This window comes from Phallusia mammillata, chromosome 4 (genome assembly GCF_965637545.1).
Source record: "Phallusia mammillata chromosome 4, kaPhaMamm4.hap1.1, whole genome shotgun sequence".
Lineage (NCBI taxonomy): Eukaryota > Metazoa > Chordata > Ascidiacea > Phlebobranchia > Ascidiidae > Phallusia > Phallusia mammillata.
In genome coordinates, this window is record NC_137255.1 from 27,442,556 (window position 1) to 27,461,818 (window position 19,263).

The 19,263-nt window shown below is 35.3% G+C and overlaps 1 protein-coding gene and 1 long non-coding RNA gene across 2 annotated transcripts; both read left to right on the forward strand.

The window, feature by feature from the left end:
* Window positions 1-5,269: 5,269 nt before the first annotated feature.
* On the forward strand, window positions 5,270-7,827 carry LOC145223721 (uncharacterized). The gene is made up of 6 exons (XM_080090114.1): window positions 5,270-5,534; window positions 5,817-6,053; window positions 6,530-6,647; window positions 6,919-6,968; window positions 7,428-7,541; window positions 7,703-7,827. Exons 1-6 carry the CDS (start codon window positions 5,270-5,272, stop codon window positions 7,825-7,827), a joined length of 909 nt encoding a protein of 302 aa, XP_079946240.1.
* Window positions 7,828-11,603: 3,776 nt separating this feature from the next.
* Window positions 11,604-13,184, forward strand: LOC145224825 (uncharacterized). The gene is made up of 4 exons (XR_013859752.1): window positions 11,604-11,771; window positions 11,831-12,051; window positions 12,319-12,448; window positions 12,553-13,184. It is a non-coding gene; the product is annotated as an uncharacterized LOC145224825 (long non-coding RNA).
* Window positions 13,185-19,263: the final 6,079 nt, after the last annotated feature.

Here is a 19,263-nt window from a genome sequence, read left to right on the forward strand (position 1 = left end):
TCCGATTTTATTCTGGTTATAGTTTGCTAACCATTTATAAAATGTATACGTTGGGGAATTTATTTATTTTTTATGCTAGTATGGGGTATTTCAATTACATCTAATTTATAACTTAACTGCCTTGCTTTAGGCAGCCAAAAACAATTGCTGTATATTTCGCCGGCTTTAATCTTGTCTCTTGCCGCAAGTTCGTAAATATTTTCCGAGGTCTTAAATTGTAATGCGTTTGATCAAAGTTACATTTGCGGAAAACATTTTGTTATCTCACATATTTGCTATAAGTAACAGTGGGGATGTACTGTAAACTAACAGCAACTTTTGATGTTGTGTAAAGTAAATAGCTTATGATTTTAATAGAATACAGGTGTTTGATTAAATCCTTACAAATTAGCTTATTGCCTACATATTTTCAATCTGTTAAAACAATCTTCAAAGTTTTTTGTCGATTGCAATTACATTTTGTTTTATGTAAATGTTTTGTTTTATTTTTTTTCAAATGTACAGTTGCGCCGGAAACACATTTTGCAATAAGTGACTTTTTTGGCTTTCTTGGTTTTTAAGCTTCCCGAACCTTATTTTTTTTAAATATTTAAAATATATTTTTTGAAACACTATTGCAGGAAATCAGTGCAAGCAGGTCTAAGCATTGTCTCTGATTGGTTTCGTGACATTAACTAGCCTTTGCTTTAAGCGGTTAAAAAATAAGGCAATTTGTCCGGTTCATTGTGTAAACATGCACAAAGCCCAATTTGAATGGTTCAAGTTTAAAGTTCTTCTTGGCTTCAGACTCAAATGTTCTACTTGAACCGCATTTTGTGTTTGCACAAACAGATTAATCAAGTTAATCCCGGTTGTTCCTTTCGGCAAGCATTCCTGCATCAAACTCTGCTGCTAATTACTTACCGAAGCAGTCACTTGGCTGGGACATTATTAATCAAAGGGAGTCTTGTTACATGTTAGGCGCCGCTTGCCTTTTTTATGTAAACTTTAAATGCTCTTTTTCGCACGTTTATTTAGAAAACTCTTGCGTGTGACAGCAGTTCGCAGCAGTGGGTTGATGTTTGTGGCGGTTAGTTAATATTTGAACCACCTTGAAAGATTTTTAGTTCAGTGTTTTAATGGGACAAAGCAGTTTACAAGCGTTGGATAAATCGGACCATTCGTGCCAAAGCCTTTCAGTATTCAAGGCTTTTGGCAGTATAATCATGCTTTTCAAAAAAAACATTTTTTAGATTTGGTTTCTTTCTTTTTACATCGGCGCAACGGGGATAATGTGGATTGAGCAGTTTCAGTGTAATAATGAAAGCAAATGGTAACCAATTTCATCATCGTGGCTTAGGGAACCAGACAATGGAAATGAGAATTGTGTGAAAATGGATGAGATTCATAAACATGCCGTGATTGGCCCGATTTATATGTCAACAGAAATCGGCTCTTGAAAGTAAGTTTTTTTAGATTCGATTGAAATTAGAACTAACTTATGAATAACCTAAATTTGTAGGAATGTTTAAATGTTTTTATTTCTCGCCTAATATCAATAAAAAATTTAGACTCATAGATATATTTTCCGCTCTGCAGCAAGTGTGGTTGCCGCACCTTCAATAAGTTTTATATTGCATGTTTGGATTTAAAAACCGACTAGGGTAAACAAAGTGTATACAACGGCAGTTTTGTTTAGCAAAAAACACGACATGTTCTGTCAGAAAATTCTTGTTGTCAGTAAATTTGTCACTGCAATTCCTTTTTGTAACAATGTTAAGGATTTCTGTTGTTGCGTTGTAATTTTCAACGTTGTGTTTTAATTAGCATCGTATTTCGAGCCTTGTGTGCCTATAGCGCAGTAACATTTCTAACATTTTAAACTCCACAAGCATAGTTAACCCTAATCTGGCATAGTTTTCGTGGAATGTTAATGGTTTCCTGTTGCCTATAACGCTGCGCATGTTAAGTTGAATTATTCTATTTTCCTTCCGTTTTACTTGGTGTCGTGAATGCAACAACTTAAAGAATACAACAAACAAGGTGTACACTTTTCAGGTTTCTTGCTTGAAACAGAATCAGTAACTAAAAACTCCATTGTAGCCAACGCTACCAGAATATTGCCTGCAGTGGTCTCATTACAAGATAAGAAACAAAACATGACATTGTGTAATGAAATATTAAAAAATTATTTCTCTTTAAATTAAACTTGCCTTTATGTCCAACAGCTGCAAAAACACACGACAACCGTTGTGATTGTCATGACTACATGCAGTTTCGTCATCAGAGTTGTAATTTGCGTCGTCTTTGTAATTGCGACGTTGCAAAAACGAAACACAAAGTTAGAACTTTTATATATGCGTTTTTCAAACTTTTGGGGCTCGCGTCACAAAAATAAACTGATGTTTGAATAAATTTGTTTCTAATTGATTTCATTGGATTTCTAAAACAGTTTTCTTAAAAACGACTTTATCGTTAAAATGTTTAAAATCTGCTTCAAATCGAAACTTTGAAAGTTACCGCGTTTGGCTTTTCTTTACTTCTGCACGTGGTAAAATACGGTTTTATAAAGCGTTTTTTTGTCACAAGTGGGGCTAAAGCACTACAACATGATACAACCGCTGTCGGTTATATGACGTGACTTGGTTGTAAATTAAAGTTCCGATCGGAAACCAAATATTAAAGCAATGTTACAAAACTAAGTAGTAGCTTGATTTGTTAAATTACATGCAGTTCATACAATTTATATGGCAAACAAAGCAAACTAGTCTAACTTGGTATATTTGTTTTACAGCAATTTTATTTACCACAGTTGCTGTAGTAAATATATTTTAACACAAGTGGGAGCTAAAGGGTAATAACGTAAACTGTTCAGGTTTGGCTCCTGAATTGTTTTGAAAATGTTACTAACGTACTACTATGTTGCTTTATCAATTGTCCATACACATTATGGTGATTTGTAAGCAAATAACCAGAGTGCCACGTTTTAACATATGAAATATAAAGCAACCCAATATATTGTTAGTGATTTTTATTTAGTTTTTTTTTTTTTTTCGTTGCCTATCTACAATATTTTATAAACTTTGTTGCTGATCTAATATTTAAAATATTGTGTACCTCGCCACATTACACAGGTAGCAACGTCCTACTCAAGTTGTGTTTACCTACAATGCGCCATAGCGTTATTTGTGAGCTCCAGTCACCAAACGTTTTATAATATGTAGCTTCAGCGCGGTTAGTCATGATCCACCAGTTGTGTTCTCTACTATTATACGCTCCATAACGACTCATCTTTGCGCAGCTATTTCCGGCTTGGTGATTATTTTAGTGCAATTGTGTCGCTATGTTTTCTTTTATCAACGAAATAAACTCAACTCACAGTAAAGGTCCTACAATAGAGGAATTTTGACACAGACACACAGAGAAATCAATGGAAGGTCCAATTTGCCCCGCAGATCACGTTTAATCCACCCCTGCAGTAGTTTTTGCTTTGGTTGTCTTGCATTCTCGTTTCAGGGTAAAATTCGTCACAATGAGAGTGTCAATCAATTTTATTCGAAAAACGGTTTCTAAAAAATAACAATGTCAGTATGTCAAACCAGACCAAGTTTAGAATAAAAATGATATGTGAATAATGTTCGAATGTTTTCATCTGGTTGTTAAAGACAGTCACATCAAAACTATTATTTTTATGAGCTCCCTGTACGCTTTAATTTGTAGTAATCAGTCTATTGTCAATCCTTCAACTTTCGTTCTACTTCCCCAACAGTGATGAATACGACGCGCGAGCTGTTTATAGGTCTATGAACTTTTTCCATTGTTACGTATGTTGCATTCATAATTACCGGCCAGGTTTCGAAAGTTAAACAAATTCAATGAAGTCAACTTCCTGACCAAGGCGCTCTTAACTTAGCTGCCACTTCATGATGCATCTCTAGTGCTTGTGCGGCTATTGTATCATGGAAGTATTAAGTATGGAAGTGCTAATAGCTTATAGAGTACCTAGGTCTGTAAGCTGAATAGCAAACTATTACAAAGGTAGTATGTATGTAGCTTTTATGTGTGTATTGAGATCATTGAAGTAGTGATCAGCTTTGTAGAATAAGTTTAATGGTAAAAATAACGGCCCAAGTAGACGTAAAAAGCGACATGCTTTATATTGCTTTATAAACGTTTTGGCAAATGCTCATGCCGTCATCAGTGATATGTAACTGATTTGACCTTCATATCACTGATAATGGCATAAGCATTTGCCGAAACGTTTGAATTATAAAGCATGTTGCTTTTTACGTCTATTTGGGCCGTTATTTTCTGCAGTAGGTTTTGTAGTAGCTTTGTTATTGTGTAGATTGTAACTTTTGTTTCGTTGATACACAATACGATTCAGATTGCAAACTAGAAATACATAAAAGAGTGAAAAAAGACATTGTGCAACATATGATCATTCATGCCATCGACATTTACCATTTTCATACCAACAGGTTAACCTTAATTTCATTGTTGTCAAACGAGTTGGTATCATTACACCATAAATCAAAAGTTGTGAGCAACAAACCATCTTATGAAAATGTAGTATGTTAGTAGTTACGAAATTGTTCTGTGCGCCAACTATAAAGTATTACATTTGGTATAAAGTAAGTATAAAAGTATTACATTTGGTCACCAACTAAGTATAGAAGTATGACTGTTGGTTGCAATTTCCTTGGTAATGTTGATAACCTCGTTAGTATTTTCAGCAAATCCAAGAAATGAAATTGTTAGTATTGTTGATTCTAACTTGGTTGTCTGCTGTTGCGGAAAAACCTCCTACTTTAAATGGTGTTAAATATCTGATTAGGAAGAAGACAGGAGGCTTCACGTATGAAAAAGCAAAACAGACATGTGAAAATAAGAACGCTACCCTTGCTAATGTCAAAACAAAGGAAATCCATGATTTTTTATTGCCACTTCTTAAACCAACAAGTGAAGCACGAATTGAAATTGAATATTCCTTGTTGTAGTTTTTTTAACTTTTATTTGTACAAACTGACTTAAATAAGTTTTTTGCAGATTATTTATTTTGATATTTATTAACACTTCTTAAACAAACGGTGAAGGACAGGTCGTTTGCAAACTTGCAACTTTAATAAACAAACATTTGTAAAATGATTTATTTTTTCCATTTCTTAAACAAACGGTAAAATATAAGTCGTTTATAAACTTGAAACTTTAATAAACAAACGTTTGTAAAATGATTTATTTTTCACATGCGATTTACTGTTTTGAAAAGCGAGTTTAGAATCTCGTACATATGTTGAAGCAAATTCTGTTTCAAGGTCCACCCTACTCATTTTACATCGGCGCAACAAGAGTTGGCGATTACGAGTTTCAGTGGAGTGATGGAAGCAAGTTTGACGATTCTTTCTCTCTGTGGTTGAAGGGAGAACCGAATGGTCACACTCAAAATGAGAATTGTGTGACGATGGGCGATGAATTTACTTACGATCGAAAGTTCAAGTTCAGAGGCGTGTCATGCGATACCAAAACCAATTTTATTTGTCAAAGGATCGTTACACGTAAGTATCATCACCAAGAAATGCCTGTTTTACTTTATAAAACTTCTTTGACGCGAATGTTTAGCAACGTTTATCTACATGTATAACCATATTCAATAAACTTCGTCGGTTTGATGTTAAGGGACACATATAGTGCAACACAGATAAGACATTTAACAGAAAATCTAGGTGACAGTTATTAGGGATAAATTTTACACTATTTATTCAGTATATTTTTGGATAATAGTGTAATGTAATTATATTTACTCATTATCTTATTGTATAAAAATATATTCGTTTAAGAGACTACCACTGAGACTAGAATCACTCCCAGGGCCACATCCACATCAACCACTCCCACTATCACCACAACCAAACCAACCACTACAGCCAAACCAACCAAACTAATTACACAAAATACCGAAAACATAAAAAACGAAGACAGGTCAATTGCTTCAACCACCATCTTTAAATCGCCGGCCGAAACTGACCCAGCCCCAACCATCGAGTCCAGTTCTGCAATCCACAACACACTTTCAGGTAACTTTTAATGTCTTTAACTCCAGAACGTCGAACTTGTAAACAATGCAATGTGTTAGATCATGGATGTTGTTTGATAGCTAAACAGACGATTGTAAACATCCCATGAGAGAAATATATACTTTCCATTCACCAAAAAGTTTTTTTTTCTTTTTTCACGTGGTCTAAGGCTTCGACAAACTAGCATATTTATCTTGTCGAAATTTAAACTTTCGGTTCCATTTGCGTCATTGCCAAAATACTTAACAGGGTTAAGTTTTATTTATTGCGTTTGTTTTAATACTTACCAGGTTTAACAATGGCTGGTTACTAGTTTAGTTCCTATTAACATTAAGTACATAAAACCATTTCACATATTTTTAACCTGCAAATAACGTTTGAGATTTTAATGAACTTAATATTTTTGCTACCGATAATAATAATAAAAAAATATATTTTAAAATAGACATAATTTTTATTTTGAAATACATACTTAGGTTCAACAGTTGGAGCAAAGGTTAACATGAATATCATCGTCATATCTTCAGCAATAGGTGGGAGCTTGGTTTTCATAATCTGCATAGTCATGGTGACTTTGTGGAAACGTAAAACGAGGTAAGTATGTATTGTGCGACTGCAAACCGATCCATGATGCACAAATGTTCAGTAAAAGTCAAACTGATTGAAGTTTCCAAATGTTTGCACAACCATAGCATCAAAATACAACCCAGACAAAACGACGTAGTTTTTAAGTTGTACAAACTGAAAGCAATGAGAGCGTTACGTGAGTTGTAGACCAAAAATAAACAATTCCTGAGTTTGGCTCATTAAAACACTAAATGTCTTTCAATTAACGTGATTAAAACAGAATTTATTTGTTTCGTAGGAATGTGATATCAGCGAGAAATGCAGATGAAAGTGAATACGTTGACATGAGTGAGTACTTTTGTATAAACGAAGTTACATCGTAAAGTAAATCGAATCCACAAGTTGCCCAAAATCGGCCTATTGAATCAATGTCATGCGCCTACAGCGCCGCTGAGATTTGGAATCAAATGTGACTTACCAAACAATTCCAGTGCGCTGCAAGCAAGCGAGTCCAAATATTTATTTGTTTCTGAGCAAATCAATGCGCCTGGGTTTAGTTTGCGACCCAATATAGCGACAAAATCACTTGCATATTTTACTTTACCTACTTGAGAATTTGTACGTGCGATCGTCGAGCTAATTTGGGAAATTGTATTTAGCCCATTATTGTTCACCCCTGCTCAAATTTGACGCAAATATAAATCGCTTTTTCAACTTTTATTTGTTTTACTTTACTACAATGAGACACTTTTAGTCGGAATTTCTTGTTTCTATTTGAATTTTAAAAAGTGCGTTTGTTGAAAACAGCTGGAAATCGTCAGATCATAGAAAAACACCCACCAATCTACATGAATACCTTAGAACATCCTTCACCACAGCAACCTGATGACATCAGTCCTAATTACGTCAACTACAAAGAAGGTAAGAAGGAATTTTAGTGTTTATGAATATTTTTTGAATTTTAAATTGCAACGACCATTCTCTTTTTTGTATCAGTTTGTTTTCAAATCTTAACTGCAAAAGCGATTTATTAATTAGGCATAAAATGCATGTTATAGCAAAGTGGTGTTTGTTTCATACAGATGGAACCAACCAAAATGTAGAAATACGCAAAGACCCTCCAACATACGTCAACAACTCCATGCAACCAACCACGTCACAATCACAAGTTGATGATGTTAATCCCTACTGCGTCACAACAGAGTGACGTACTGTTTCTTTGCTGTATACTGTTTAATGAAATAAATATAGGTCAAAAAATATACACAAAACAATAAATGCAGCTTAGCAAGCCACTGGCTATGTACACTTTTTTATTGCACGAAGGTTCAAACTAATGTTGCAGCCTGGTGATGTGAATAATATTTAAATTTTGTTCAAATATCAAATCACGAAACTTTCAAAATGATTCTAAATGACCAACACAACAATCAAACTGTTTTTTGTGTCCTAAGCGCTCCAATACTGCCTAAGCCCTCGATGATATGTGTCATTTACAGTCGAAATTGCGTCACTGTCGGTTGTTTATTCATAAAACATCGAAGTTCATTAACCCCATTTTGCGCCTTGATTTATACAACAACAGTACAACCGTTCTTGCTTTTTAAATGTATACGTTTTTGGCATTTGTAACACGTTACAGAGAAGCAAAAAGAAAACAACCACAGGCTGCTATGTGTAAGCTTAACATTAGAAGAAAGCACAGAATGAATTATAAAGGAAGCTGTGAGCCTTGAAGTATTTCCTTTAATTCAACTGGTCAAATCCAGTCGCGTTGCTTTTAGGGCCGCTTGTTTCTCCAGCGGGATTCCAACCTCTTAGCCCACTTTCTCTCTACCAGGTACAACTGCTGCATTTGTTACAATGCTCTCCCTTCCTTAGTATTTTATTAGTGGTTTTTCGACCGTTAGGTTTTAGCAGCTGTGGCTTCTCTCTCTCTCTCTTTTCGTAGCATGTTTGTTGTTGTGTCAAGGTGTACATGAACAATACAATACAATATGATGTTGAAACCGTTTTATTCGGGTCATATTTGCAACTAAACTGCAAATGGCAGTATGGTGTCTTGCAACTTATACATCAAAAAGTTTGAACTACAGCTACAGCGCGTAACTGATCTATTCACTGGAGTGCTCAAACAATATTTTACTGCATCGTCATGTCTTTGTGTCAAATGGTGCGTTTGGAAAACTTTTTTGTAGTTTACAATGACGCCTCAACAACTCATGTTTCAAAGCATACTGGTAGATTGATTGCAATCATTTTTGTCCCAACAACACAAGTTCGAAATTGCCAATCATGTTACAGCTCGTTAATTGTCCTTATTTTGTTGGTTTGTAAATCTTTTTCCATTTTACACCATTATGAATACAAATTTACGACATTTATAAAAGTCTGTCAGATTTACACAAAATAACACCGCATCAAGTCAAATGTCCTTTACACCTGTGGTCTTCAACCTGTGGTCGCGACCCCAAGTGGCGTCGCCTAAACTTTTTCTGGGGTCGCTATAAATTCAATGTATTGGCGTTTAAATTTATTTTCAAAAAAATGATACGTTTTTGTTCTAGTTCGCAATCTTTGCTCATGTTTTGCAGTACAGCTTGGTACTTTGTGTCACAATTTATTCAATGTGATGCAATAATCAAAAACCGAATACTTGCGACCCAAATCTATATAAAACACAAGTTGTCCAACCCATTGTTACGTGGTAGAGCCCCATGAATGACATATTGTGTCCCATATAATACACCGGGGACAGGGAAATATACATAATTTTACAATTTTTTTTCAAACTGGTAAGTTTTAACGCGAATTAGATTGGCCAAATTAAATAAAACTTTTGGGTTGTAACATTTAAGCGTAATAATGCACGATGAATGCTAATATGTAAAGTCTACTGGAAAATTAAGCGGGCAAATTTACATGAAAATATTTCACTTTCGGCATTACTTGAAACACTTTTCTCCTTATCGGAAAATATGGGGTCGCATGAAAATCCCGATTTAATTTTCTTTTAAATTGGGGTCACTTTTAAAAAAGGTTGAAGGCCACTGCTGTACACCTTGTTTGCAGTTAACTGGCAGTGTTGTCTTGCATACGTTTTGTTTTGCTTTTTACAGCACTTACATATTGTCAACCGGTGTCTTACTCTCTTTGTGGTTCGTTGTTTTCATCATTCGGCAATTACTCGGTTTAATGGTTTATTCAGTTTATTCGTGTTTGTTTCAGCGTTTTTTCTAATGTCAATTTTCACGAACTGATGATGCAATTTAGGCCAAGTATATATTCCTTCACTTGAAACTCACTAATGTTGTTCAATGGATTTTATCGTCCTTTAATTTTACTGTTTTATAGTCTCTAATTTAGTGGTTCTGTTGGTATCATGACTCTGTTTACTATAAAAGTGTACATTAAAAACTTGTTTTAACCAGATAACAATTCGTGTTCAATGGTTTAAACCAGTTTGTTTGAAAAATAGATGGTGCCATATAATGTACAAAATGGTTTTGTCACAACACATCAGCTTTTTGCTGATTTTCATATCGAACTTATTGTTCATAATCTTTCGCTTCTGAAACGCGGTTCTGCACAAATAACGGGGAATTTGCAGAGGGAAAAATCCGCCGTGTTTGCCATTGTTGTCATACGCCATATTTAGAAATGCGAAAGTTTAATTCATATCTGATGGGATAAGGTCGCACTGAAATTGATGAAGCAATAAGTAGCCTATATACAACGACTTACAAGTTTGTTTTGTTATAATTTTGTTTTGGGGCATAATACATTGGTTTGTGGCATCAATTAATTGATGGTGTCGTACAATAGCTTATTCATTTCACCTACTCATCAACTCCTTTCTTTTCCTTATTCATTTCGTCTTGTACACCTTAAGAATTAGCATCAAAGATAACATATATACATACAACTTTGAAAACAAAAGCACTTGATTTTCACATCGGACCAACACATTTCATAGGATTTACCTTATCTGTTAGTACAAAATGTTTCTTTTAGATTTGGTTCTAGTTGATTTTGAAACACAAAAGGAAGTAATTTACAGAATCGAATCAAAATAGAAGTAATTAGGCCACGAAGTGGTAAGCTCGGGCTTGCTTCTTATACAATATTTATCAATAAAACCAGTTATACATTCATAGACGTTCTTTAGGCTTTTTTGCATTCCTACTTCGTTTTTGAAACAAACCGTTATTTGGGCTGGTATACTTTTAATTAGACATTTGCGTAGATTCGTGTACAGTTGATTTTGCGTTACAGTACTACTTTGGCAAGATGTGTATTTTTGAAGTCAACCACAATAATGCCGTTAGTTTGTCTTGTTGATAATGAGCACGTCAGCTGCTCTGGGTGAATCCCCTCAATATTACAGAAGTGTCAAATATCTGATCAGACTGAAAAATGTCAAATCCTATACAGTGGCTGGGAGAGAATGTGAAAAACTGTTAACACTATCTTGGCAGAAGTTAAAACACCCGGCATACAAAGTTTCTTAACAACTCATTTAAAACCAGTAGGTAAAATGTGGATAATTTCTAGGCACAAGGTAATTTTTCTGCTTTTTTGTTTTCCATGACAAATCAATATTCCACATAAAAAGTACAAGATTGGTGATGTTTCATAATTTCAATCTTTTTATGCACGAAAAACATATTCATTTTTCTTTTGTATTGTTAATTACTCGGTTTATCGTTTTTGCGTTAATTAAATCCATTTTTATTATCTTTTTATGCTTTTCAATAAGGATTGTGTTTTTCATTTTTACACATTCGTTTGTTTTGCACCTGTTTTAAAGTTACTGTTTCCCCATTGGTGTTAAAGTGTTCTTTCTTGAAGCGTACTTTGTGTCGCACAACAGTTTACTCAAGTTATAACAGGTTGCTTCCTTGGGCAAGCATTTCTACAAATTCTGCTGCTAATTACTTCCCAAAGCAGCTTGCTTCGTAGTTGTGAAGTTTGAAACCTGCCTTTTTCGCACGTTTGTTTTGATAAACACTTGTGTTTGGCAGCAGTTCGTAACAGTGTGTTGATGTTTGTGACGGTTTAGCTGATATTTGAATCTCGAAAGATGTCTAGTTTTGTGTTTTGATGAGACAAAGCAGGCGTGCGTACAATTTCACTTGTGGAAAAGCCCTGGTTCAGTATTAAAGGCTTTTGGTGGTTTAATTTCGCTTTGCAAACAAAACATTTTTTAGGTTTGGTTTCTTCCTTTTACATCGGTGCAACGAGGATAAACGGTTCTGAACAATAATGAAGGCAAATTTGAACCAAATTCTTCACTATGGCTTGAAGTAACCTGGCAATAAAAAATGGAAAACAGAATTGTGTTGAAATGAAACTCGTTCTAGATTCAAAGACATACCGTGCTATCGGCATTTGGTCCGATTTATTTGTCAACAGAAATTAGCTTCGGCAAGTAAGTTTTGTTTTTTCAGATTCTGATAGAATTAGAATTACGATTAACCTGGATTTGTAGGAAAAGCTAAATGTTCTTTTTCGGCTTTAAATCTATAAAACTTTTTGATTCCGGTATTTATTCACGCTCTACAGCATGTGTGACTGCCGCGCGTTCAATCTACTTCCTATAAAATTCATATTGCATTTCTTTTATCAGAAACGGGGTGTTTTTCCAGAAAACTCTTGATTTCATTGAATTTGTCACTAGTTTCAACTGCTTTTTCAGCAAAGTGGAAAATTTTCATGGGTTCGTTTTTAAACACAATCAGTAACACCAACCAAACAGTCAATCCCATCCAAACCAATTATTGCAACCAACGCTACCGGAATATTACCTACAGTGGTCTCAATACACGGTAAGAAATGGAAGATTTTTCATTACCATGTAAAAATGCATTTATTAAAAACACATTGATTCATGTGAATCAAATGTTTCTATTTCATTAAAACTTCCCATTAGGTTTAGGTTGAACAGCTGAAATGACAGCTGACAGGACAACTGTCATGAACGCAAACACCTTTAAGCGGTTACATGTATTGACTGCCACGTTTAAGACGCGGTGCACGGTTATATACGAAACGTGACGTCAAAACTCAGGGACGACATCTAGCGACTTTTGTTAAAATCCTGTACAGTTGCTTCGTTGTCTGGACAGTTGGACTCTTCTCTCAGCCAGTCCGTTAGATCGTGGGTAATGTGGACTCGAGGTTAAATGAACAAAACCCCATTCTTCGGCAAATTTTGCAAACTCCTCACTAGAAAACTGAGAGCCGTTATCACTAATAACAGTTTCGGGAATTCCAAACCTGGAAAAATAGATTCCAAATCACTTATAACAGACGCCGCAGAAGTTTAAGTCAAGGGGGTTACTTCTGGTATCCGGAATAGTAGTCCACTGTTACCAAAAACATTTTTCGGTTCCAATGGAACAGGTCAGTTGCCACTTTCTGAAACGGATACAAAGGAGCTTGGTGAGGTTTTAACTGTTGTTTTCCATTTTTCTTTTCTACTATTACAAGAGAGTTTACCCACTTAGTTGGTACTTCTATTGTTTTCCAAGCAAACTCTTAGTTTTCCATTTTTCTTTTCTACTATTACAAGAGAGTTTACCAACTAAACTTGTAGAATTTGTTGATCGAAACATTGTCATTTGTGATTTTACTGTTTCATTTGTTATGCACATTATTAGCTTTTTCAAGGGTTAATACTTCTTCTCGCGGCACACTTTGGCGAATATGATCACACTTGATACCAATAATAATTTTGTCTCGCATTAGTGAGTCGCAAAGTTCACCGGAATCACAGCTTTTAGACAGTTTTTTTAAATCGGTTATAAAAACATCTATTCTTTCACCATCATTTTGATTTCTAGAAAAAAAAAACAGTATCGCTCGATGGTGGTATTCTTCTTCGAACAACAGTAGCTTTTGAATGCATTGACCACAATTTCAAAGTGCATTTCTTGTCCTTCTTTAAATTTAAATGTTGAGTAGATGGTTTAACCTTGCTCTCCCAACACATGGAGCAACATAGATGTTTTAACTTTTGCAGCCTTTCCGTCATAACCAACAGCTGTCAAATAAAGCCTTAATCCCCTAATAAACTTAACCCAGTTTTGTGACCCATTGCCACTCCATTGCATAGCTTCCGGCAGTGAGAACGAACCTTCCATTTTTTTTTTGAAAAACCACTTCTGACACCATGTCATGAACGCACACACCTTTAAGCGCTTATCTGTATTGACTGCCACGTTTAAGACGCGGTATACGGTTATATGCGAAACGTGACGTCATAACTCAGGGACGACATCTAGCGATAAATACATACATCACATTGTGATTGTCATGACTACATGCAGTTGCGTCATCAGAGTGTTGTAATATGCATTGTCATTATAATTATGGCGTGGCAAAAAGATAAAGAAAGTAAGTAACCTTGATGTAAAGCAGCGTCTTTCAAACCTTAATTATGTGTCACAAACAAACTAATGTTTGGGGATTAATTTGTTTCAATTAATTTAATTGGTGAAACAGTTTTTGTAACAAATAAGTTAAGATTGAAATACGATTCTAACGTTGTTTTGGATACACTCGAATTTTGTCATTAAGTTATGAAACGTGAGTTTAAAATTTACTAGCGCTGAGTTTTTTGAAACTCGCTTTCCGACGATTGCAACCCCCCAAAGAAAACAAAAATAAGCAAATAATTAAGTGTGTAACGGTATTGCAAGAAAAAAAATTAATTACGAGTGGTTTCATTCCCATTACATAAGCCAGCACAAACACTCACACACTTGCGAAATGCGATCTGATCATTTAGTTTTAGAGTTGAGAAAATTTTCATAGAAACTTAAAACTTTTTATCTGTTACCGTTTTGTTTCCAAGTTTAAACGACTGCACAGCCCTTTACGGAAAATTTAAATAGATCTCCAATGCTTTTGGGGAAAGCTTTATTAAGTTGATAACAGTTGACAATATGGTACCGCATTTGTCTTGACACAAATTTCCTTTACTCCAACACCGGATAAAAAGTTTTTTTTTTGTCACAAGTGGGAGATAAAGGACTATAATGTGAAACATCCATTATCGGTTATATGAGGTAACTTGGTCGCAAATGTAAGTGACGAATGAAAACCACATAATGAAGCAATATTACAAAACGAACTAGAAGCTTGCTTTTCGAACTCGAAATCAAATTTTATATCCATTTCGTTTACCACGGTAGCTGTAGGAAATGTTGTTCACACAAGCGGAAGCTAAAGGCTAAAAACGTAGAAATGGGTTTAGCGCCCGAATTATGAAAAATTACAAGAGTATTACTATGCTGCTTTGTCGGATTTGCGCACACATATTTGTTGCATAAATACGGTTTTTGCTGACCCTTTTGAAACATTTTGAAAACCCATTGACCAGTGAACAGTGATTTATCACCTGTGTGCCGCGCCAAGACTACGGGTAGATAGTTTCAGGTCTCTTGGCTGGTTCCACCAACGTTCGTTCGCCCCTGTTGAGAAATTGTTTTTGGAAGGCCCAATTTACCCCGTAGGTCACATTATGTGCACCCCTGCAGCAGTTGTTGGTATTGTCGCATTAAATTCTCGGGTGAAAAATATAGTCAAATTATTTCATAATGGGTGTGTCAATCAATTTTATTCACAAAAGAATTTCAAAAAACTGCTACTTCGAGCAAGGCAAATTTAGATTTTAAAAAATATAAAATGTTTGCAATTTAAAAAATTCGGTGATTAAATGCAGTCACCATTCCCAGTAAAATATCCATTTCGCTCGATACTTTAGTTTAGGGGTGGGCAACCTTTGTTACTGTAGGGCCAAGTATTAATGTCTAAATTGGATCGCGGGCCGCACATGTTCATAACACAAAGTGATTTTGATTTGTTTCTTACCAAATAGACTTAACTACAAGTCTAATTCGTATTTGAATCTAGCCACATTTTGCCAGATCGCAGAAAACTAGCACCAGGCGCATTAATCAGCTCTAAAATATGTAATAATTGGACTCGTTTGCCAGTACTTGAAATCCAAGCGTCTCGGGCCGCACAACCTTTAATGAAGGGCCACATGCGACCCGCGGGCCGCAGGTTGCCCACCCATGTTACTTTGTAGCAAGCAGCCTATTATCAATCCTTCAACTTTCGTTCTACTTCCCCAACAGTGATGAATACGACGCGCGAGCTGTTTATAGTTCCATGAACTCTTTCCATTGTTACGTATGTTGCATTCATAATTTCCCGTCAGTTTTCGAATGTTGAATAAATTGCAGATTGCAGTCAACTTCCTGACCAAGGCGCTCCCAACTTAGCTGCCACTTTATGGTGCATCCCTTGTACTTGTTCGGCTATTGTATCATGGTAGTATTAAGTATAGAAGTGCTAACAGCTAACAGAGTAGCTAAGTGTGTAAGTCGAATAGGAAGATATTGCAAAGGTAGTCTGTACATGATCACGATTATAAACACTAACTAAAACGCTGTAAACTTAAGATCACTTACCTTTAACGAACAATCAAATTTTTTCATGTTATGTCAAGTACTGTACCTTGCCTTGCCTCAGTTTATGTGTTCATTAGGAAAGCATTTAGTGTGTTGTTTGTGTTCTTTGTTGTATCAGGCAGTTATGTTATCCACAAACACAAGCAAGTTTTGCAAATCAAGAAAAGCATTTTTAAACTCAAATTATATTATTTGTGACAAAGGCCTGCAAAGGATTTATTAATTTGTTTGCCAGAGAACTTAAAAAATCGTTTTTTTGGGTCTTGAAGTTTTCAAACACAAAACGATTTACTTAGTTTAGTATGAGTGGCATTTTTATTGAAGGCTTAATATGTACAGTTTGTGTCAAAAAAACTTAGTTTGTTTAAACAAACACGGTAATGTTAGTTATATTGTTTTTGTTGTGTCATATTGTTTATGCCTGTTTTGCTGGACGCACTTGGCATAACTTCATTTCACTCGGCATAAAATGGATTTCAATATTCCATCAAAATGACTTCACTAAAAATATTGAGCTGGAGCTCATTTTTTAAGATCCCCCTACATTTATTTACATTAGTGCGAGTAGAGTTAAAGAAAGTATGTAGATATCAGGGAAAAACCATTAATTTCTCTCCACGTGATGACAAGAAGTGAAAGTAACATGACGTCATATCAATTGAAAATAATAGTTTCTCTGCATGAGGAATTCCGTCATTAGGTCGTTTGTTTTCATTGCACTATAAGTAGTTAGTCAGGCTAAACTTAGAACAAAACGCAGCAAAAAAAAATTTATGAGACAAACATCGTTCTATTGAGACGTACTTAGGATCTCTTTTTTTAATTGCATATCTCAGTAAAAATAAACCTCTTTCAGGAAGATTGTTTAGATAAACGTTTTGTCGTAAAGGTTTCAATCACTCACTTAAGGGGTGTTTGTGCATTCAGAGTTATAAAAATCATAGCATTTTGGCGCTTAAACAATGATGAAGTTATTAGTTTTGTTGTTTATGTTCCATTTATCTGTTTATGCTGAAGGACGAACTTGGCATAACTTCAATGGATTTCAATATTCTATCGAAATGACTCCAGTCAGTTCATATGTTGAAGCAGAGAAGAATTGTTCTGCATTGCAAGCTAATGTTGCTAACGTTAAAACTACAGACATCTTTAACTTTTAAAATCATTTATAAACCTGACAGGTAAGCTTAATGTAAGCTATTTTACAGTTTAATAACAGGCATAAAGGCGAGACATAAACATTCACAAGCGTGCCTTAACTAACATCATGAAATTTAAAATTATTTTTGTGTATTGGGCATCCTTGTTCCGAATACTGTTTTCTTTTTTGCCATGATACGATAACTGCAGGCAAATGACGCAAATGGCTCGGAATCTGGTCCAGATTAAACGTTTGCGATTCTGGCACTATATAAGTTATAGCGAATTTAAAGATTTAAATTATTGTTGAGTCGTTTTCATAATTCCTATCATAGAACCCGACTCAAAATTAACTGTAATTAATAATTCGACTTGGATGTACATTTAAATATTAAGACACCACCAATTGAGTTTAAGTTTTTGTGGTGCCCCATGTTCTTGGTGCACATGCTAACTTTAACTTAGTTAATCCAGTTTTGTTTGCAGTTTGTGTTGAAATCGACCGTTTTTATTCAGACAAACCCTTTTCGCTTTACATCGGTGCCAGAAGAGTCAAAGACACAAATAAGTTTCGGTGGAATACCGGAAGCGATGTTTTCCCTACAACAACTATGTGGCAAAGTGGGCAACCAAACAACAATAACGGAAACGATGATTGCGTCACAATGGGTTATAAATTCCATTCTGTACAATCAACATCATATCGATGGTATGACGTACCGTGTGCATATCACAATGCGAGATACATTTGTGAAAAAATAATGTCAGGTAAGCATGTCTCCATTGCGACGATCGTTTGTGAAACTGTGGTTGTGTGTTGAGTCGCTTGGTAAAATAACACATAGCGAAACAATTCCACTAACCAATGGCAGTAAATCGACTAAAAGTAAAAACAAGTTGTAATTATGATAAAGTTTTGCTTTTGCAAGTACTATTGTCTAGTGCAGTGCTTTTCAACCGGGTGTATTGTACACCCCAGGGTGTACCAGATACAAAATATAATATACCTATGACTAGGTATCACAATAGGCAGATTTCAGTTTAACAGAATGACTGGAGTGTACAATATATGTCACAACATGCATATCATGTGTACGTTTTTGAGTTCAAATTTTGAGTGTACGTTAAAAGGGTGTACCGCTTCAAAAAAGGTTGACAAGCACTGGTCTAGTGAACATAAAGTCATAAAGAAGTGCAGTAAACCTTTATTAATCTGGACACGAATAGACCAATAATTTACAGGAATAGGCGAAGAACGGATTTATCTAAAGTTTTTGTTAAGGTTCATGTTACCTAAACGGTTACCTAGACCAGGGGTTACCAAACTTTTTTTCCTGCGGGCCGTATAAGTTTAATAATAATTCGCGCGGGCCGGATAGTTTACATGAGCTAGCGCCGTCTTTCCGAACTTAGCCTGCAAGGCGATTTTGATAGGGGCGCAGGATATGTTTTTTTTTTCTATAATCCCATTATATGTCTGGTGATGTGACTAAATTGTAAAGTTTGTCTCATCTTACAAGTAATGCTTTTATATTACGTCACAAGTGACTAAAGAAATGTTTGCGCACAATTAACACTTGTAGTCTTGTTTGTGACGTAACAAACTGGCTTTGGGTCAATCCTGGGCGTTATAATCCCATAAAACAGGGCAATATCAATTCTACATAACGCGACAGGAAAACTTTCGTAAGAAGTAGATTAATTTTTAAATGTTACGAAGTTATCAATGCGATTTGACAAACCAAAAAATGTGGTCGCGGGCCAGATGAAATGACCTCACGGGCCGTAGTTTGGTGACCCCTGACCTAGACGGTCACGACAAATTAAAAAATATATTTTCACGTATACTGTCACTGAACCTCTAATAGCACGCACAATTTTGACGGTTGGTTGACTCTTGTTGCAAAATATACGCAACAACGCATTTAACCCTTAAAATGATTTCAATATTTCATCGAAATGACTATTTCATAGAACCAGCCCAAACCACCGAGTCAAGTCCTGCAATCCACAACACACTT

Coding starts and splice junctions, on each gene's coding strand:
- LOC145223721 (XM_080090114.1), top strand. CDS start 5,270: ATGTTGAAGCAAATTCTGTTTCAAGGTCCACCCTACTCATTTTACATC. Junction 5,535..5,816: donor TTGTCAAAGGATCGTTACAC/GTAAGTATCATC, acceptor TATTCGTTTAAG/AGACTACCACTGAGACTAGA. Junction 6,969..7,427: donor AAGTGAATACGTTGACATGA/GTGAGTACTTTT, acceptor TGTTGAAAACAG/CTGGAAATCGTCAGATCATA.